The sequence below is a fragment of the Nycticebus coucang genome, chromosome 21, assembly GCF_027406575.1.
Source record: "Nycticebus coucang isolate mNycCou1 chromosome 21, mNycCou1.pri, whole genome shotgun sequence".
Classification (NCBI taxonomy): domain Eukaryota; kingdom Metazoa; phylum Chordata; class Mammalia; order Primates; family Lorisidae; genus Nycticebus; species Nycticebus coucang.
Window position 1 is genome coordinate 39,171,841 of NC_069800.1, and position 22,012 is coordinate 39,193,852.

General features: G+C 48.3%; 1 protein-coding gene and 1 pseudogene across 2 annotated transcripts; one reads left to right on the plus strand and one right to left on the minus strand.

The window, feature by feature from the left end:
- Positions 1-652: 652 nt before the first annotated feature.
- On the plus strand, positions 653-782 carry LOC128574378 (uncharacterized; annotated as a pseudogene).
- Positions 783-6,252: 5,470 nt separating this feature from the next.
- On the minus strand, positions 6,253-21,966 carry PLAGL2 (PLAG1 like zinc finger 2). 2 transcript variants are annotated; one of them, XM_053573864.1, is made up of 3 exons: positions 21,834-21,966; positions 16,173-16,547; positions 6,253-11,337 (listed from the first exon to the last, which is right to left on the minus strand). In XM_053573864.1, the coding sequence occupies exons 2-3, from the start codon at positions 16,430-16,432 to the stop codon at positions 10,107-10,109; spliced, it is 1,491 nt and encodes a 496-aa protein (XP_053429839.1). In that variant the 5' UTR covers positions 16,433-16,547; positions 21,834-21,966; the 3' UTR covers positions 6,253-10,106. The 2 variants fall into 2 exon arrangements, with proteins under 2 accessions (XP_053429839.1, XP_053429840.1); XM_053573865.1 differs by lacking the exons at positions 16,173-16,547; positions 21,834-21,966 and adding an exon at positions 15,970-16,158.
- Positions 21,967-22,012: the final 46 nt, after the last annotated feature.

Consider the following 22,012-nt stretch of genomic DNA (forward strand, 5'->3'; position numbering starts at 1 on the left):
ACCAAGAGGGAAAAACTTCTAAAGTTGTGACATTTATTATTCTTCTGGTTTACAAAACACACCAGTGAATCAAAAGAGCAAAATCAAGGGGCTGTTCTTCCACCATCTCTCAGCAGTCTGCCTTTTCAGCTGTCTCTGGCTTGTTATACTCCCCTGCCTAAAGAACCCTCTCAGGTTATTTTGTGTTAAGGCCTCCCCAGGCCCTGGGGAGCAGAAGGTAAGCCCCCTTCCCTACCAAAGGAAATGGAAGCAGACAGCCCTGCCAGCCTGGTGGAGAGACTTGGAAAGGAGGAACAGCTCAGCTCTCGTACCTACAGAAACCTAGAATGCAGAGCTTCAAGTTAGTGACAATTAAAAAAAAGAAAAGAAGGGCGGCGCCTGTGGCTCAGCCGGTAAGGCGCCGGCCCCATATACCGAGGGTGGCGGGTTCAAACCCAGCCCCGACCAAACTGCAACCAAAAAATAGCCGGGCGTTGTGGCGGGCACCTGTAGTCCCAGCTACTGGGGAGGCTGAGGCAAGAGAATCGCTTAAGCCCCAGGAGCTGGAGGTTGCTGTGAGCCGTGACGCCACGGCACTCTACCGAGGGCCATAAAGTGAGACTCTGTCTCTACAAAAAAAAAAGAAAAAAAAAAAAAAAACATGTGGTGGGTTTGGACCTGGTGGAAGAGGAAGACAGAGTCAGGGTTACATTAGTCTAAAAGAACAGAGCATAAATTTGCAGTAACAGGTGTGAGCATTCTAGCAGCAGTTCGATGGTCGTGTTATGATACTGCAAACAAGAAAAAAAAACACAGCATAAAATGAAATGATTAACTAGTCCAGCCCCTGGCAACTTCTCAGTCTCTTTGTTCAGCAGCCTTTCCTTTCCACTATCCCCTTTTGAAGATTCTAGGTCTTGCTGAGCGGGTGGGGCACAGGAGCAGAGAGGGCAAAGAGAGGGCTGGTTGGAGCAGACAAAGGGAAGCAGATTCAACAGGACAGTCTGTCTCCTTAGCTGTTGTAAAAAACCTTGTTGCTTTGGTTGTTTTTGTTTCTGAGCCCTTTAAAGAAAAATGATGTGAGATCTGAGCAGGTGCAGACAAGCCCCAGGACCAGAAGCCCCCTCCCCATAGTACCAGTAACCTGGCAGCCTAAAAACAGGTGGAGGCAGGGCAACTGCCAAAGAGCTGGATTCCGTGCAGGTCCAATAACCAGGGCACAGGAAGGTGGGTTCCCAGAAGGGATCCTATCTTTGCCCCTGTCCTGAGCACACACCCAGCTACACCAGCCTGGCAGAGTTCCTGGGAGATTAGGGGTTCTCCTGGCCAGTGGCAAGTAGCCCACCTGGGTCCACAGTCAATTATTAAGGTACTTGAAGATCTAGGAGCAGGCAACAGGGGTGATGGTGGCTTGGGCAAAACTCACCAGAAAGATGATGGGCAGGCATTGGTGGGGCACAGCACAGACCTTTGCAAGCTGATAGCTGGGTGTGATGCAGGGCCAAATGGGACAAGAAATGCAGTCTGTGGCAGTGCCCATCACTCACTGGGTAGGGTGCCGGCCACATACACTGAGGTTAGCAGGTTTTAGCCCTGCCTGGGCCAGCTAAACAACGACAACTGCAACCAAAAAATTGACGGGCGTTGTGGCGGGCGCCTGTAGTCCCAGCTACTTGGGAGACTGAGGCAAGAGAATCGCTTCAGCCCAAGAGTTTGAGGTTGCTGTGAGCTGTGACACCATGGCACTCTACCAAGGGCAACATAGTGAGACTCTGTCTCAAAAAAAAAAAGAAAAGAAAAAAGAAATGCAGTGTGATCACAAAGAATGTGCTGCCCTTGACCTTGCACATGCTCAGCGTCCTTGTTGTGTGCCCATTTTGCCAGATGCCCAATAATCCACTTGGTGGTAGTCTGGCCTGTGGTCCTGAAGTCATGGAATGGCCAAGTCTGGATGGCAGCCAGCACCAAATGCCACCACTTCATCTTGGGTGATGAGACTCAGCTTGCCACAGCCAGTGTGTGGGGCCCCTGGGAGCCTGGCCAACATGAATATGAAGCCCAGCATTTTTTGCAGCTTTGAAGCAGTAGACCTTAAAGAGGAACTGGTCCTCATAGTGTTGATTTGTGGGTGCCTGTCAAGATGGGTAGGAAGGCCATTGTCATAGGTCCAAACCATGAAAATGACAGCAGTACAAACCCACAACACTGAGAGCTTGGCATAGATGCAGTGGCTTATGATAGTCACGTGATGTTGACATGGAACAGCATGAAAGCCATATGGAAACAGTAAAGACTGGCCATGAAGGCCATAATCTTGGAGCTGAGTCCACCAAACATGCAGTGGAGCCAGAGTGCAGAGAACAAAAAAAGCAGACAGCAAAGTGCTTGCCACTGGCCTGAGCCCTGGTTCAGAGCAGGTGAAAGGAGTCTTTTGTGGGCACCACATACTAGGGAAGGACTTAGCCAGACTGGAAGCTGTAGGGTCTATGAGGGGCCTCTGTGGGCACTATCCCCCAGCAGGTAGTATTTGTAGAGGGTTTAGTCACAGTTCATCTTTAATAATTTAGGCAATGCTTCTGGCTTCCAGGAGGCTGTTCGGTGAAAACCAGCTGAAGAAGCTCTGGACAGCATCCTGGTTCCTGTGGACCGGGGGGTGGGGGGGGGTGGGGGGGGTCGGGGGGGGAGGGTTGCTGGCCTCGCTGCCATCAGATTCAAGTTGCAATAGACACTCCTTGACCTAAGGATCTGCATTAATACTCCTTCACTATCACCTTGTTCCAGAAATAGGGGGTGCTCCAAAAGCAGAACTTGAACTTACAACCTGTCCTGGTGTGCCTGAGCTCTCTCACCACCAAATTCATCAAGTAGCAGAACATATTTTCATCTCGGGGCTAGTAAGACTGACAGTTGCAGGTGGTTCGGTAAGGCAATGACCCAGAAGCCTGGAATATGAAGTTCTACGTGCTAGTGCAACCTGCGCTAGAGTAGAGGTAGGCCCTGTTGGCCTGGCCTCTCAATGCCTCTAGCTCCCACTGGATGGCTTCCAGTGGGTCCACAATTACGCCATCAAAGTTCAGGGCCTCTGAGCTCACCTGCGGCTTCTCCTCCCCTACCGGCTTCTCCACCTTCTCCCCTGCTTCCTCCATGAAGACGACGCCCTCCTCAGTCATTTCCTCGGCTTTCCCGCCGGCTCCCGCCTGTGCCCCCCCACCTCCCTTCTGTGCCACAGGTTTCCGGGGCCTCGTCCCAGACAAGGCCGTTTTCCAGGGTTGGGGCATTCGCCTCAGAGACTGTTTTGGGGGAGTCACAGCGGTCCCGGCGGCCCTCTGCCGAGTCGAGTCCGGGTGGCAGTGATCCCGGGCTTTTCCAGTCGGGAACGCGGGGGGCCGGGAAGGCGCCCCTCTCCAGCGCAGGACAGGGCTGCGGGTGCGCGGCGTTTCCCAGGGCCTCCGCCCTGTCGTCCGCGGACACCTGCAGGAGCCCCGGGCCGGGACGAGGTCGCAGCATTCCAACAGGACTGCGGGTTCTGCCCGGGGAGCGGAGTCACAGCTACCAGCAGCGACCGGGCGAGGTGGGGGTAGGGCCAGCCAGGGGAGACTCCGCCCCTCGCCCCCACCTTCCGGATGAAATTCGCCAGGGTGTCTTGCGGGCTGCCCGGGACCGGCAGCCTGAAGGCCTGGCGGAGTAAGGGTCTTCCCGGTGGCGACGCGACGCAGGCCTAGACAGACCTGGTTCCAGATTACTCGAAGAGTATACCAAGCGAGGGGCAGCTCATAACAGACGCCTGGGGACAATTCCACCGCCCTCTCCAGTGAAGGACAGTTATAACCTTCCCTTCACGGCCACCAAGCCAAACGACTGCTGTTACCGGATCTGCGGTGGGCTTGCAGACGTCGCCCAGCTCCCACACTCTCTCGTTGCTTTGGGGCAGCTGTAGAACGCAGCCTTGCACGGGATAAATTACTGTGGCACTGCAGAGGGCTCAAGAGGATTCCCTTGCAGAGACTGACCAGACTCAAACGGGGAGCCACAAATAGCAGCAGTAGTTGTTGAGCACATGAAGGTGATTGAAATATTTATGTGAGAAAAAAAAGTGCTGGAAATATTCTTGGGGGCAGAAATAGCAAGGTCAGAGTGAAAGGATCTGGGGTGAGGGAGGTCTCCAGCACAGCATACCAGGTAGCAACTGTGCATGCGCTGGTTTCCCCATCAGAGGCTGGATCCTCTTGGTTGGCTGAAACCAGGCAGACCTTGCTTCACCTTGTCCTAGGCCCAGGGGCTACACTTTGCTCAGTACCAGCCTAGTACCACTTCTAGTCTGAAGTGCAGGGTCTGTATTTGAGTAGGCTGAGGATGAGTGGACCCAGCCTCTGCAGTCCTTGATTCTGCAAATCTTCGTGTGGTCTCAGCTCCTAAACTTGTGGCCTATGGAGGTCAGTACACCTAATGCCCACTTCTGCCTGGAAGTCCTTGCCACCACCCCTAGAAGGCCTCCAGTCTTCTGCTACCTGATGAATGAAACAGCTTTTTCATCTGAGCCCCCAGACCTGTTCTGGAATATACACCTCCTAGAAAGGAAGGTGGACTTGCTTGGGATCCTAACTGGGTAGACACTTAACATTTGTTAAGTACAAGGCCAAAGAGATGAAGGGCCAGCCTATCACTTTTGTACACAAAACACCTGCACACATTAATTGCCCCATGGGCTCTTGGCCTGGATACCAAGTGACTTGAACACTGGCTCCAGACCAAAGATAACTGACTTCAGTCAGAGCCCTTGATGGGAGGATCTCAGCACAAGGGGTGAGGCCCAGGAACAAGGTGTCTGCCTCTGTTAGAGACTGGCCAAGCAATGATGTCAAGTAAAGCCATGTCAGCCCCTCAACAGCTGGTTGATGCTTGGGCACAAATGTAAGTCAGGTCCTAGGTCTGTCATTAGATGTGAACTCTAGGCAGGGGGTGGCTGTAGTGGACGTTTTTCTTGTATAACCAGCATCCATTCCTCATCCTAACGGTACCCCAAATTTCCTTTGAGAAGCCTCCTTCCTCCCCTGTCTCAACCTTGTTCTCACTGGCTTATGGTGACTGCATGTGGGATGGCACAGAATCCCATCAAGGCCAGTGAAACAGATGCTTACTGGGGCTTCTGTGAATACGAGTGAAGTCCTGGCTAGGCATGGTGGCTCATGCCTGTAATCCTAGCACTCTGGGAGACTTAAGGCAGGTGGACTGCTTGAGTTCAGGAGTTCAAGACCAGCCCGAGCAAGAGTAAGACCCCATCTCTACTAAAAATAGAAAAATAAGCCAGGTGTTGAGGCAGGCGCCTGTAGTCCTATGCGCTGGAAGCTGGGACACAAGGATCTTTTGAGCCCAAGAGTTTGCGGTTGCTGTGAGCTATGACACCACCACACTCAACCCCAGGGCAACAGAGTGAGACTCTTGTCTCAAAAAAAAAAAAAAAAGTGGAGTCCTCTTATCTAAGAACCTAGAATCAAGGCAGCATTCCATTCCTACAAGAAGGGAGAATCTACTCTGTAGTGCCTGGAGATGAAGTCACAACTGCACAAGATAGGGCAGAAATAGAAATGCTAAGGGCAATCATGTTTGAGCTATTAGATCAAACCTAACCTAAAGGCTGCTCTACAACTAGTATCTTTAGACTGTTTACCTTGCATTAAAAGAACAATTTTTTTTTTTTTTTTTTAGAGACAAGATCTCACTCTGTTACCCAGGCTGGAGTGCAGTGGGTGATCATAACTCACTGTAGCTTCGAACTCTTGGGCTCAAGTGACCCTTCCACCTCAGCCTCGTGAGGAGCTGAGACTACAGGTATTCACCATCACGCGTGGCTTATTTTTCTTATCTTCTGTAGACACAGGATCTTGCTATGTTGCCAGGCTGGCCTCTAACTCCTGGCCTCAAGCAATCCTCCCATCTTGGCCTCCCAAAATGCTCAGATGAGAGGCATGAGCCACTGTGCCAAGCCCTGGCATTTTTCAATTGCATGAAATTTTACTGTTTAATTGGGGTATTCTGACCCTTTCATCCAAAATGATTAACTAATAGAATGATGCCACTTACCTTGAAGACTTTCAGATATGATCTTTTATTTCTAAACACAAAGCTTGTACTTGTTAACAGGAGGGGTTTTTACTGTCTACCCTACACTCACCATCACCTTGGATGCTAAAGATGTCTGAAGATTCCAATTCTTCCCAATTCCAGGCTCTCTCCAACCCTTTCCCAATCAGACAGGTTCACAACTTCCAAACACATCATTCAGAAGTTTTTAATAAACAACTTCATTATAAAAACTTTTGAAAATGTAATTCTGTAAAACATTGAAAAATCTACTTTAACAAAGATACGCCCTGTGCATTTTCTAATGGCACTTATATTTTACAATTAAAAACCTTGTTTTATATAAAGCCAAAAATACTCCAAGAGGTTATTCACTGTGTTTACAAAGTGCTAGAAGATTTTTGTCTTGTATTTTTCTTTTTAAATAATCTGGCGTTACAAAAGAGTGGCTCCAAAGCCTTGACCACTAGTAGGGAGGGAGGGAGATGAGAAGTGGTGTTTCAGGGGTTCTAGTGCCCAATATGCAGAAGTGGAGAGGTGCACATGGGGAGAATCAGCTGAAGTCAACTGACACACAAAGAAATTGGACTGGAATTCTTACAAACCCCTCCATGGAGGCACTAGATTATCACGGTGAACACCTCTTTCCCCTCGCCACAGACCCTACTCTCCAGTGGTGAAGGTCACAGCCAATTCCTTCAACAGCAGATTCAGAACTCCAGGAGAGGCCAGGGTGGGGTCCCAGAGGAATCTGGACTTTTCTGGCCAACACCTGCCTAAGGCAAAGTTTCTTATTACATAAATATCCTTGTTAAAAAGCAAAATATTGATTCTGTACAATATAACCTGTTAAAAAAAAATCGTGCTTAAAAACAGCTCCTAGATAAGGGAGGTGGAGAGAGGGCAGAGAAAACAGCTACCAAAAAGAATTTAAAGGGCTACTAGGAAAGGTTTAGGGTAGTAGAATTCCAACTTAGGATAATATTCTATGAGCAAAAAAGTAATCACACCTGCTTCCCGGGTTTCCATTAACAAAATGACATTTGTAAAAGGTTGAAGGGAAAAATCTCATCGGTGCTCCTTTCCCTGACTCCCACCTCTTTAAGATTATGCAGAGATCATTTGGGCTGACACCTGGCATGTCATCCCTTACACTCAGCCCTGAATAGCTACTGTGCAGGGTTAGTGGTGCCTGCCTATTGCCACTATTAAGGACAGCTCATTGCTGACAGAGGCTAGAAGTGGTAGGGAAGGGGAACGTCACCCCTTTTTTCTGGTCCCTGATTCATCTTTGCTGCATGCCAGGGCTCCTGTCCTGGGCAGATGCCCCTCAGGCTCTCACGGCCTCAGTAAGGATACTGCAATGAGTTTGGGTACCGAGTGTAGGATAAAGCTACTCCTTTCAACAACCAGGTCAATAAGGTTTTTTTTTCCCCCCAGGGGGAAGAGGGTGTTTAAGAAATGGCTGGGTGGCTGTTGTCCAAAAAAAGAAGTGAAGGCAGATAATATTCCTCTGCGCCAGCAAAGTTCACAGTGATGGGAAAATTCCTTGTGGGTGGTGTGAGCATTGAAGGAAGAGAAGGGAAAAAAATGAAAGGGAGATAGGGTTGGGGGAAGACAAGACAGGTGGTGGGAGTAGGCCCCAGTTAGTTTTAAAATAATTGCTTTGCTGATTCTGATTCTCAGTTTCCCAGCATCTCTTATGGGGAGGGAAAATTCAAGAGGGGGACAGGAAAGGACAGGCAGAGAGGACAGGATTCCTCTAATAGCCTAACTTTTCTATTCTGTGGCCAGAGACCCATTTGCCTCTATAAACTGAGGGTGTAGGGAAAGTGGCAGGCAAGGGGAAGAAGGTTGCTGGTTCTAGTGCCAAAGACCAGATATGACAAGGAAAACGGTAGCAGTCCCACTTGGATTCTCACATACCATTTCCTATAATACGAGTCCTAATAGCATGCACAGCATGCAGAAGGTAGCTGCGTACCAGGTAGATGCTTTTTAAATATAAACCTTAATTAGTCCCTGGGACTCACTGAAACTTATTTTTAGAAGCAAATCACCTAGTCTGATTCTAATCTTGCCAGACATTTTAACATCTGGTTTTGTTTTTTTAAAAGGTATCTCAAACTATCTTGCCTAAATTAAAACATGCTTACTTACTCCACATTGCTTCCAAACAAGGGCCAGGGAGCTAAATGTTAAGGCTTTCACCTCGAACAAGGAGTACTGGCCTGGGCTGAAGCAGAAGCCTGAGTCTTGGACCTGCTCAGTTCCTAATGATAAACCAAAGTAAGTCTAGACAGAAGAGGAGTCGGGAGGACTGATGAGAGGCTGAGGCAGTTCCTTGGTAGTTTGTCCTGAAACCCTAGTGGAGAAGCCAGCAAGAGGCACTCAGTGGGAGAAGTGCCCCAAAACTGCTGGCTGCATCTGTAGGAGTTAACAGTAAAGAGGTAGAAGTGTGTTTCTGAATCAGAGTGGAGGGGTCTCAAGAGGGTCCCACAATGGAGGTCCCTGAGGTACCTCCCTTCCACAAGTGGGAAGCGCGAAACCCATGCAGAACTGAGATGAAGCAAGCCTGGGCAAAGACTTTGCTGTTTGTAGCATGGAGCCCCCAATTCAGAAGAGAACTAATCATGTATTGCAAGAAACCTGGCTGGACAACAGGGACAAAACTGAGGGGGGCCACAAGAAGGTCGAAGTTCTTTGCTGGAAAGCAGAGAAACCTATGCACAGTGGCCTGAGTCCATGGCAACTGCAACGTGGAAGCAGCAGAAAAATTTTGGTTTAGGAAGCAACAATGTATCCATAGATTAGGACTTAACTGCCCCATCCTAACTTTCTTAAAACTCTTGTTCCAACAATTTCACAACTTCCTGGGAAAGGGACAGGTAGGAAGGAGACAAATGAGGAGCTCATATCCTCTCCTCTGCTATCCACACCAACCTAGAACCCAGCGTCCCTCCTTCCAAGGTTAATAACAGCTCATGATGTTTAGGGTGGGGATCAGGGAATGGGGAGGTGATAAGAGTATGCGTGCCTTTAATTTTGTCCCTTCTCCAGTTCAAAAGGAGGACAAGGGGGTCATGATGTACTCGGAGAAAAACAGAACTGAAGACCTGTGAGAAAACTGCTCCAATCTTCTTGCCTGTCTCCTGTGGACATTGCCGAGGAAGGCAGGAACAGACGCAGTCATGGAAGATGGCAGAGACTGAAGCAGTCCAAAGTCAGTTTATTTCCCCACAGGGGAAAAATGTGACCTCAAGTGAAGAGAAGTCAGTAAGACCCGACTCCGCCTTGTAAACAGGGCTCCAGTTAACACCAGGTACCAAATGGTTCAGGCTGGTGCCAACTGGAATGGACTGGTGGGAATGGATTCACGGCGTGTAAACAGTGTTCACTGCAATCATTCTAAGGCTAACAGCTTGGCAAGGGAAGTGAAATGGTGTGTCTGAGGCGACTGTGTAAACGGTACCGTTGCTGGACAACACTGACTGGAAATGGAGGTGCTGGTACAGTAGGGATGGGAGTGGTGGGGAAGAACAGAGACTCTCTCTCCTGCCCGTTGGCTGAAAGCAGGCGATGAAGCCAAGTGACCTTCTACAGCAGGGCCTGACCAAACTGACTGCTGTGGGGTCTGCAGTTTGGGACCAGAAGGCGGACTTCTTGGGTGATTTCTCTTGAGGTCATCCAAGACGAAACCCTCTGTGTCTCCAAGAGCCCTCCCCCTTCTCCAAAGAGAAGGAGATTCTGACACTTTGGAGAAGAGGAGGACTAAGTGTGGCTCCCGATTCGGATCAAAAAAGTAAAAGTAAAAATACCTGAAGTCCTATGGTATGAGATCTTTTCATGGGGTTGGGGCTCAAAACTCCTCCTGGAATTGATCCTGGAGCCTGAACCCCCAAACCAAGTGCTCCATAATGACACTGGAATTTTTTCTTTTCAAACCCGGCTCTGAAAACTCAGCTGCCTTCATGGGGGACACGGACGGGGTAGGTACTACAGCTCCCTGACAGAGCCAAAGACTGACCTGAGGGCCTCTGTGGGGGCTACTGGAATGCTTGGTGGAAACGAGGCAGGGTGGTGCTACTCAGGCCAGAGGTGAAGACAGGAGGCAAGGAGTGCAGAGGCCCAAAGTTCAGTGGTCCCCCGGCTCCTGGGGAATCTTGAGGCTGAGCTTGCAAAGTGGTAAGCAGGGGCTGTGCCTCAGCCTGGGAGTAGCCCATGACCAGGCCTCCTGTGGCACCAGGAGGGTTACATGGGGGCAGGTTGAGTGGAAGAAAGCCCAGTAAGTGGGAGAAGTCCACATTAGCAGCGCAGAGGGCCTCAGAGAGGTTAGCTGGGCTCTTGGTGAGCAGTGCTTCATCTAGGAGGGCCGCAGCTGCCGCCGGCTGAGGTGAGGCGGGCTGGGGTTCAGCGGATGAAAGAGACAGGCTTCCAGGAAGCTCCGCCAGAAAACTATCCACCTCCACTTTGGGCAATTTGTCAGGCAAGTATGAGGTAGATCCAAGCTGATATTTTGGAGGGAGCTGAGCTGGGGAAGAGATAGGTGAGGATTCCAGAGGGTAGCTCATACCCATGGGCAGTGTGTTGTGCACCAGGGAGTGTGGCATGCCCGCACTGGGCACAGTAGGGATGTGGGCGCCATACATACCCATGGGCAACATGCCAGGAAAGGCCTTGGCCCCCATCACGTCCCGAGAGGCCATGCATAGCACAGGACTCAGCTCTTCCTTCACGCTAACTGTGGAGCTGCAGCTGAGTAGGCCTAACATGTCCACTGGCTCTGTCTTGATCTTGAGCAGCTCCTGCGAGTGGCTCTTCTTAACATGACGTGTCAGGTGGTCCTTGCGGCCAAACCGCTGGGCACAGTACTGGCATAGGAAGTCCTTACGGCCTGTGTGTACCACTAGGTGCCGCCGCACATCCTTACGAGTATAAAACCGGCGGTCACAGTGGTCACAGGGGTGCTTCTTCTCCTTGACACCACCTGCTACTCGGCGTGAGTGGGCCTTTAGGTGCTCTAGCAGGGCCTGGGTACTCTCAAAAGTCTGCAAGCACACCTTGCAGCTGAGGTCACCACTGCTGGCAGCATGCATGGCCAGGTGGCGCCGGTAGCCCAGCTTCGTATTGTAATTCTTACCACACTCAGAGCAATGGAGGGCTTCTTTGTTAGGGTCATGAGTCTGCAGGTGGTTCCGCAGATGGTCCTTGCGGTGAAACATCTTATCACAGTACATGCACTGGTGGGGTTTCTGGGCTGAGTGGGTGGCCATGTGCCTGGGGTAGGGAGAAGAACGAGGGACGAGAGAGAAAGCAGATCATAAGGGCTGAATGGACAACTAAGATGTCTGTTAACAGGAAACTAGATACAAAAACCATGGTAAAGCCATGCAATGGAATACTTTGCCACCTATGCTCTGTAGATATCCTTGTCTTGTCTACAAAATCATGTATGTTCTCTATTCTTAGCAGCATTATTTGTAGTAGCAAAAAAGCAGAAATGAGACTATCCAATCAACAGAGAACTGGTTAAATTATCATTAAAATGACTCAATTTTTTGGGGGGGTTGGGGGGCGGCCTGGGTTTGAACACGCCACCTCCACCATATGGGGCCAGTGCCTTACTCCTTTGAGCCCTAGGTGCCGCCCAGCAAAATGACTTAATTTTTTTTTTTTTTAAATAAGGCACCTTGTATGTAACTACAGGGAACAAGCTCGCAAGAGATACAGTAAATGGGAAGAAAGGCAAAGAGGCACAATAGTGCATACAGATTAGTCGTACTCAGTGAGTAAAAAGGGAGAAAACATTTGTGACATTTGCTTGCCTATGCTTAAAACATCTATAGAAAGATGTATAAGAAACTGACATCTGTTGATGATTAAAAAAAGAAAGAAAGAAAGAAACTGACATCATTGGTTGCCCGTGAGAGAAAAACTGGACAGTTGTAGGTAGATATATGATGGATGTACAAGCTTTGGTGCCTTTTTGAATTTTGAATTATGCGAATGTATTTCCTTTTCAAAAAAATTATATTTAAATAATTAAAATGACACAAGAAAAAATGAAATACATCTAAACTTTCTGATCTAGAATGAATTCCCAAGATATATAAGGCTAAGTCAAAAAACGAAGTTCAGTGGGTGCTCATAGCTCAGTGATTAGGGCACCGGCCACATGCTTTGGGGCTGGTGGGTTCGAACCTGGCCCGGGCCTGCTAACCAAAAACAAAGAAACAAACAAAGAAAAACACTTGGGAGGCTGAGGCGGGTGGACTGCCTGAGGTCACAGGTTCGAGACCAGCCTGTGCCAGAGGAAAACCTCATCTCTAAAAAACAGCCAGGCGTTGTGGTGGGTGCCTGTAGTCTCAGCTACTTGGGAGGCTGAGGCAAGAGGACCACTTGAGGCCAAGAGTTTGAGGTTGCTATGAGCTAAAACACTATGGCAAGGTGTTCTACCAAGGGTGACCAAGTGATGAGGCCAAGAGTTTGAGGTTGCTGTGAGCTAAAACACTATGGCACTCTACCAAGGGTGACCAAGTGAGACTCTGTCTCAAAAATAAATAAATAAAATAAAAGGGGCTCAGTGCCCATAGCTCAGTGGTTAGGGTGCCAGCCACATACACTGAGGTTGGCGGGTTCGAACCCAGCCCGGGCCTGCTAAAACAATGACAAAAACAACAAAACAGCCAAGTGTTGTGGTGGGCACCTGTAGTCCCAGCTACTTGAGAGGCTGAGACAAGAGAATTGCTTAAGCCCAAGAGTTTGAGGTTGCTGTGAGCTGTGATGTCATGACACTCTACCAAGGATGACAAAGTGAGACTCTGTCTCAAAAAAACAAATACATAAATAAATAAAAGGGGAAAGGAATACACAACGTTTGAATGTCTCAAGAAGGATACACAAGAAACTAACCCTAGTGGCTGCTTTTAGTGAGAGGAACAGTAGCTTCAAGGGTGAGGACAACTCATGTTTCACTGCAGGACCATTTGTGCCATTTGAACTGCTTGCTTGTATAAATCAGTAATACATTAAGAAATGTTTTATGGGCAGCGCCTGTGGCTTAGTCGGTAAGGCGCTGGCCCATATACCGAGGGTAACGGGTTCAAACCTGGCCCCGGCCAAACTGCAACCAAAAAATAGCTGGGCGTTGTGACGGGCACTGTAGTCCCAGCTACTCGGGAGGCTGAGGCAAGAGAATCGCTTAAGCCCAGGAATTGGAGGTTGCTGTGAGCTGTGTGAGGCCACAGCACTCTACCGAGGGCCATAAAGTGAGACTCTGTCTCTACAAAAAAAAAAAAAAATATTTTATGGCATGGCATCTCAGTGTCCCTTGGTTTACCTGCTCCCATCTACTTGGAAAGCAGCTTAGAATCCAGGAACTGCAATCTACAACCTCATGGTTCATTTGGAATTAATTCAGCACTCAGTTTGCCAGGCCCTGCATAATGTGACATTAACATCCTCCAGAAGAGGAGGCTGAAACACAGGGCAGCGCCACTTACCAGTCAGTAAGTAGAAGAGGCTAGATTTAAAGAGACCTTCTTGAGACCCGAGTTCACTCAGGTATGCCACAGCTGTCTCTAGGATAGCGCCCAGTGATCCTTTCTGCTGAGGGTATCAATCATTACCCTCATGCTCCAGGCACAGGCTCAAAAGTGCACACAGCTATACGGGCTACTATCAACTTCCTGTGACATAAGTGATATGGTAACATACGAAAGAGAGGTGCTGAGTGATCCACAGTCCATTTCCCTCATTTTGCAGGTGAGGAAACTCAGGCCCAAAGAGGTTTAGTGACTCACTAAAGACCACACAAGTAAATTACGGGGTGGAGTCGGGACTCCTGCCTCTTGGTCTAGGAACTTTCCTGTAGCATCCAGAACATCACTAAGAAAGTCTGAAAGGATGGCCCTGACTGAGGGCCCTGAGATTAAAGAGCACACGGAGAATCAAAGCAATCCTAAGGATCATAGAACTGTCATGAGGCCAATCCTACCAAACTACCCTGCTACATATTTTAGTTACTTCCTATCAACTGTTTTCCAGACGAGTAACTAAGGCTTTCTGTGGTCATCTTGTTCATATATTTACCTGTTTGCCCCCCACTATTAAGATCATAAACTCAGGCTCGGCGCCTGTAGCTCAAGCGGCTAGAGCGCCAACCACATACACCAAGGCTGGCAGGTTCAAACCCAGTCCAAGCCAGCTAAACAACAATGACAACTACAACTTAAAAATAGCCAAGCTTTGTAGCAGATGCCTGTAGTCCCAGCTACTTGGGAGGCGGAGGCAAGAGAATTGCTTAAGCCCAAGAGTTTGAGGTTGCTGTGAGCTGTGATGCCATGGCACTCTACCCAGGGCGACAGCTTGAGTATGTCTCAAAAAAGAAAGATCATAAACTCAATGAGGGCCAGCATCCACATCTCCACATCTGTCTGGCTCACTACTCTATCCCTGATACTGAGCACTGTGTATGGTAACATAACCAGAACCCAATACATAACAGTTGAATAGATGAATGGATGGTTGGATGACTGTGCATCACTGATAAAAAAGCAAGAATAAAGCTGTGGTGCCATATCTGGCTGACACGAGGGCTTTCGCATTCACTTTCACTTTAAGTAGGGTGTCTTGAGCTTACATGTTTCATAAAAATCAGCTGGCCCAGTGGGCACCAGGGAGACAGTTGTAATCACCTAAGATGCAGTCTGATTCAGGAGAGGAGGCACTGCAGGACCTAAGAAGCTATGTGATCTTGAATAAACTATATCCTCATGCTGAGCCTCCAGAGTGAGGCTCAGATTTGATCAGAGGGTCTACTTTGCCTTTTAAAGTTCTAAAACCAATCCCTAACTTCTGGCTAAAATTCTGACCATCACCTGACAGGGGTAGGAAAAGCAGCAGTGAAAAAAACATTGATGACCTGCCATTGGATCCTGCAATTCCTATACTAGGAGTATATCCAAAAGACCAAAAATCACTTTGCAAAAAAGATATTTACACCAGATTATTCACTGCAGTTCAATTTGCAATAGCCAAGTCATGGAAAAAGCCCAAGTGAAGCCCAAGTACCCATCAACCCATGAATGGATTAATAAACTGTGGTATGTGTATACCATGGAATACTATGCAGCCTTTAAAAAGATGGAGACTTTACCTCTTTTATGTTTATATGTAGGGACCTGGAACATATTCTCCTGAGTAAAGTATCTCAAGAATGGAGGAAAAAGTATCCAATGTACTCAATACTTCTATGAAACCACTTATATTTACTCACACTTTCTTATGAAAGATAGAACACAACTATAGCCCAGGATGAAGGAGAGAAATGGAGTGGGAAGGGAAGGGAGGGGAGGGGAGAGGTTTGATAGAGGGAGAGTAAAAGGCGGCACCACACCTATGGAGCATATTGCAAGGGTACAAGTCAAATCTGTCAAGTGTAGAACATAAATGTCTTAACACAATAATCAAGTAAATGAGGCGAAAGCTATGTTGATTGGTTTGATGTAAGAACATCAGATTGTATAAAAAAATCAACACACTGTACCCCACATATGCATAACTGTATTCACGATCTATGTGTATATGACTTAATTAAAAAAAAGAAAAAAATGTTGAGGCTAGTTTGTTCATGGCTGCCTGAATATTGTAGCCATCAGATACTTGAGTCTATTTTTTTTTTTTTTTTGTAGAGACGGAGTCTCACTTTATGGCCCTCGGTAGAGTGCCGTGGCCTCACACAGCTCACAGCAACCTCCAACTCCTGGGCTTAAGCGATTCTCTTGCCTCAGCCTCCCCAGTAGCTGGGACTACAGGCGCCCGCCACAACGCCCAGCTATTTTTTGGTTGCAGTTCAGCCGAGGCCGGGTTTGAACCCGCCACCCTCAATATATGGGGCCGGCGCCTTACCGACTGAGCCACAGGCGCCACCCTGAATCAAACGATCTCAATCGTTTTCAGTGAGTGTCATCAAATGTTTGCTCTTCAGGGAGGTTTGTGGGATGAATTGACCTCCATTCTTCTTCTCCACTCTTCCCCACATTCAGCAGGGTGTTTCTGGCTTTGTCCTCTGGAAACTTTAGGGCAGGAAGAGGTATGAGAGTGTCACCTACCTATAAAGCTTGTATTTGGAGGCAAAAGCCTTGCCACAGTGCAGCTGAGGGCAACTATACGGTCTCTGCTCTGGATGGGGGAGGCTGTGAGGCCTCAGCTTCTCCCCATTTGAGAAGGGTGTCCCCGAGATTTCACATTGGCACTTCACTTGACTCTCCGCCTCTCGGCCCCGAGGCCTGGGAACTAGTTTCCAGCCCACTTCCTCCTCCTGCTTTGCATCTTGAATCCAAGGAGGGACGCTGGTGAAAAATGTGGTCATGGCAAGGCTAATGGCAAAGGGCCATGTTATTCAGAAAGCCTCCCCCATCAGCTTCACATGGGTTCTCTGCTCTGTCACAGCCTCCAACGCAGCCTTCAGAAAACAATCTTTTCACCTGAAACATCAGAACACCTGGTGTTAGGGAATCTAATACCATGAGAACATGGGCTCTGGAGGCAGACAGCCCCATCCCATTCTAATTCCAGCCCTTCTACTCCGAAGCTATGAGACGTCCAGCCAATTACTTACTTTCCCCTGGCTAATTCCTCATTTATAAAATTGGCATAATGATCTCCTAAACTGTAAGGATGTTTTCAGGATTAAATGAGATCATGACTATAAAGCATTCAGCAAAAAGCTGGGCATACAGTAAGTGCTTAGTGGCAACTATTATTACTACTACCAACTAGGCTAATAAGAAACAAGATACACTGAGGAACTAAAAGCCCTAAAACTTCAAACTTTCTCTTCTGGATCTCACTTTTACATCCTTTCCACTAAACCTAGAGATAGCAGTTCCTTCTCTTCCTAATTATCCTAGCACCAACTCGTCCACTACTTTCTACAATTTTCCTCCTCATGGAGGTGTGAAGGAGCAATAAAATGCCCAAAAGGCAACAGAGGGAAGACTTTACTTAGGAAATTTATATCCTAGAAATTCAGCCCCTGCACCAGATGTGTTTCTCAGCAGTGCATCAACATCAGGAGGATCTACCTGAAGTGGTAACAGCAGACTCTTAGCATGGTCACCCTTATTAAGCCCTCCCCAGATTCTGGTGGACGATCAGGAGTGAGTATGAATGTAGGTCTGTTGTCCCCTTTTGAGAGATAGTATGCTAATCTATCTTGGCCCACAACTAGTTTGTGCAGTTGGAGCTAGTACAGATCCCATTCTGACCTCTGGGAATCCGGGTCTTGGGGCCCAAACTATGCTTCTTTAGCAAAACCTATCCAATACCCCAAGATGCCCCGCTACAGACCCTACAGTACATACATATGCACTTTTCCATTATAAGCAGGTAATATACTTGCATTGCATTGGAATTTAGTCTTTGCCACACTCTTGACTCTTTGAGGACTCATATCATATCATCTCTCTTTCATCTCTATGTACCTAACATCTAGGAAAAAACCTCAACTTTCTTTTCAATAAGTAAATTAGTCATTGAATGCAAGTTGATTCTCAGGGACTAACTTATGCCCAGGAAGTTCTGGCTTAAATCAGGTTCATACCTCTTTCAAAGTGGGGAGACAAGTCTGATTACTTCTCTTTTGGGGGGCAGGAGGGAGGGCTGGTATAAGGGTGACGCAACTCCTTTCCTGACACCAACTCTGAAGATGATAGGAATTAGCATACTATCTCTCAAAAGGGGACAACAGACCTACATTCATACTCACTCACAGATTACCAACTGCAATACAATCTGTAACTTAATCCTTCGAAAAGATTATGCCAAAATTTGATCATCAGGCTCTTCCATGTGAAGAGAGAACAAGAGGTGTCTGGGGATCGTCCACCAGAATCTGGAGAGGGCTCCAACTGCACAAACTAGTTGTGGGCCACAGAATGCTTGCTCAGCTCATTAGCACCTGCTGCTTACAGTGACCATTCATCCAACAGACTGGCCATGAACGAGATGATGGGATCAGCGGGTTCATGCCCCAGAGAGCTTTGCTCATCATCAACATGAGCTATGTCCTGTTCAGGAACCATTCCTCTTGTTGAAGAAACACTGCAATGTAACATGATAAACATTTCCCCATCACAAGTAGAGATTTGCCTAGAAATATCTGCATAAAGGTGGCTGCATATTGCATGAATCACATGCTAGAGAAGGTAGACAGCACTAAAAACTAGTCCCACTTGAACCTTCAAGTCATCACAGCATAGTTACCTATTTCACTATAAACCTCACAGGCCTCTGATGTCTGGCTTTCATTGTTTAAGTCCCCTCCTCCTTCACAAGGGTGGAATTACTTGTTATAATACCAGTGATTACTATGCACCTTGGAATTGAGTAGAGAGTGAGCTCAAGTGTGCATGTTTAGTTTGGAAGGAATGATTCCTATTATCAAAATCAAATTCTGCTCCCCCTTCATATCTGAAATCATGTACCTCAGCCTCTGGAAAGTAGGGAATGGCAGTAGAAGGAAACAAGTCACATCACTTTGGCTGACGTGAGAGGGGAGCCTAGCCCTGGAAATTCCGCACAAACTCAGAAAGAGAACAGTATGTCCCCACCTCCCACACGTCCACCTCATCTGTTCTCCTGAACAAGCACAAACAAGACACAGCAGTTTAGCACACTGCTACTGAAAGAGTGAGTAATGGGCTTCTAGGAAAGAGGCTGCTGGTGGCTAAGAAGAGCTCACGAGGTTGTACTCACAGGACGAAAGGAGGAAAGTAGCAGCCATGTGCTTGCCTTGATCTGCATTTAATGGGGATATGGCTTTAAAAAGAACCCATCTGGGAATCTTGTCTGTCCTCTCTTTCTCTCTCTGCCCTTTGTCTGCAAACTCCTCTGATCCAGAAAGATTCCTGGATTTGTCTCATATAATCAGAAAGCCTGTTCCTTCAGACTTCTCTTCCTCAGCAAAACTGAAAGAATTCTGCTTCTTTCAAAGCTGCTCTTCTGGTCTCACATTCTAACCTTAACAACTATAGAGAAGCTGACAGAACCTGTTTCCATAAAACAAACACAATCCCTCCCAGTTACTGGTGTAACTCAGTATATTTTCAGCCTAAGATTCTAGTGACTGATCTGAAAGGGGAGGTAGCATGGAAAGAACCTTGGACTTGCTATCAGAAGAGCTGCCACTTACTGGCTAGGAAACCACAGGCAGCTTACTTTATTTCTCTGAACCTCAGTTTTCTCAATTTCTAAAATAGAGATTTATTCTCCTTACCTATAAGTTCTTATAAAGTATCAAGTAACATTCTCATAAGCATCTGATATAAAATGTGCGCAGAATACATGCAGTGCTGAGGTCTAAATTGTGCCTTCCTCTTTTCCGCATGAGGCCAGAATAGTACTTCTTTCCCCCCCCCCCCTTTATTGTTACTTTTCAGGCCTCAGAGTCAGTTTCCTTCCTTTCCCAACATCTCCCCAGAATGCAGTCTTCCCCTTTGCCTTCACAACTAAACCCCAGCACATCCCCTCTAAGCAGCCCCTTACTTTACCTTCCTCCAGCACCATCTCCTGAGCCAGAGTTCTCTCATGGCCAGATAGCCACTTTCTTACACCTTCTTGTGTTCTTAAGGCTCTGTACCCCAACAGGAATGCTTGCTAAAAACTGCGTATGACCCTCAGTGGAAGCTGAAACAGAGACATATTGCTCCTAGTCGGTCCATCCTCTATTATATGCCATGATGTCTGCTGCCCTCTGATGAAACTATAGTTTTTATGGTGTTACATCATCTCTATAGAAACTGCGTTCTTTCTCCATTATTAGCCTGTTTCCTCATCTGTAAAGCTAAAAATATTTACCTCACAGGCTTGTTGTAAGGATTATTTTAGTTAGGTATGCAAAGGGCTCAGCACAGGGCCTGGCCTGCTGTTAAGTGCCCAACAAAAGAGAGCTATGATCTCTTTCTCAGTATTGAGTTGCACCTTCTGCTGCCATATTCTAATTCTCGCAACTCGCCCCCCCAAGAAAATACTACTGACAGATAGCACCCCTGCAGCAAGGAAAGGGTTAATCTCTGAATGTTCTTAACTAAAGAGACCCACAGAGGATTAACAGCTCCACTTTGGTGACTACCCTAAAATAGCTTTTATCCCTCCTGCCCAAGAGCTACTTGGGGATCTGAAGAACTCAATTCAACACCTGCTGGAGGAAATACACCCAGGATCATTCTTGGGGTAAAATGTTCCCTTAAGCAGAACCCAAAATAGCAACTGGGAAACTATACATAAACTTAAAGAAAAAAATCCTAGGTCCTAACCTGGGTACTAGGAAAAAAATCCAAAAGACACACTGGTTGGCTGGAAAACAGAAGGAAAAGGGGGAATGAGTACTGCCCCCTTACACACACCCTGTCTCTCTCTCACACACGCACACTCTCGAGTGGTGGTAGAATTAAATTACAGGGAGGCTGGAGAGTCTCAGTGACTTGCATCATTCCAAGAAACATCAAACAGGATTAGCAGGGATTGGATTTACTCTCAGGCTAGTTCTTCTATCAGTGTAGACGGCCCTCTTTGGAGTCCCTTTGATTCACTATTTCCTCAGATTCCTGTTGCCTCCCACTCCTGGGGAGGCCTTGAGCAAATGGCTGCAACTCAACACAGCCCATTTTCACAGGGAGGAAATGTGATTAAACACCCCCTTTCCCTCAAATTTGGTGGCCTCACCTTATGAGGGAAGGGTTAAGAAACTCAAGGCCAGACTATCACAGTCTCAGGCTGACAGGTGGAAAACCACACAACCAGGAGACAGGCTATACACTTGCAGGTGGAAGCACCAACTCCCCCACACAGCTGTCCCATTTTCCCCCCATTAAGCTGGGCCACAGAATAGACTGGAGTTGCAGAATACAGCCTGGCTGCCAGCCAGCTTCTAGACCACCCCACTGTGTGGTGAGAAAAGTTAAATTTCCCTGGGAGGGACTGGAGAGACAGGAGCCGACAGGTGCTGGAGAAGGAAGGGAAATTCAGAGAGAATTCTAGAGGGGGGTCTCAGGGATGGGAAGGAAGACCAAGCATGATAATGAATCATGAGCAAGTTGTCTAAAGAAAGATAGGGGGATTCTATGGGTTGGAGGGCTCCGGGTGTTAAAGATAGTCAGGTAGTTGAAAACAGTCCGAGATTCAACAGGGTGTCAAAATAGGCAAGTGGATGAAAGACGTCTTTCGTTTGGGAATATGGTCACTGAGGAGGGATCATTCGGGTTCTCCAGACCCAGCTATTTGAGGGAAGCCTCAAAAGGGGTTATGTAGATCTAAGTTTGGAAAACGAAGTTGGGTAAAGAGCGGGTCTTCTGGAGCAGGAAAGAGGGTAGGCGTGTCTGAAGGAGCGAGCAGGTGCAGCTTATCTGCCTCCCCAGACCGGGGACTCTGGTAAGGTCACCAGCGCGTTATCTGGGTCTCCAGGGAGCCTGGGGGTCGGGAGTGGGGGACTCTCAGGACTGCGTCTCCAGGTCGCGGAAGGAAGGAGGCCAGTGGGGCTCCTCTGGGTTCCCCAGACACAGGTATCGAGTCTAAGGAGCGTCTTCGTCACCCGAGGGACCATTTGGGGCCCGGTTAGCGCAGACTGGGCCCCCAGGTCCGGGGTGTGGGCGACCGCGCTGAGGGGCCCGAGTTGAGGGGCGCCGCCGCTCTGCGCACAGGGCGCGCGGACGCAGCGAGACGGCCTCCCGCCCCGCTCCCCGCCGTCCCCTGGGGCCCTCGCTGGCACTCACCGCGCTCGGGGCCCCGCGCTGCGGGCCGGGCCGCGCTCGGGCTCCGCCAGGTCAGTTCAGGCCCCGGTAGCGGCGGCGGTCGGGCCATTGTGCGGTGCATTGTGGGAGCCGCGCGAGCGGGCGGTGCCGCGGAATCTCTATGGTCCCGCCCGCCCGCGGGCTAGAGTGGCCGGGGCGGC

Excerpts from the sequence above, each read along its gene's own strand:
- PLAGL2 (XM_053573864.1), bottom strand. The coding sequence starts at position 16,432 with ATGACCACATTTTTCACCAGCGTCCCTCCTTGGATTCAAGATGCAAAG. Across the intron at positions 11,338-16,172 it reads TCCAAATACAAGCTTTATAG|GCACATGGCCACCCACTCAG; the intron begins GTAGGTGACACT and ends TCCCTACCCCAG.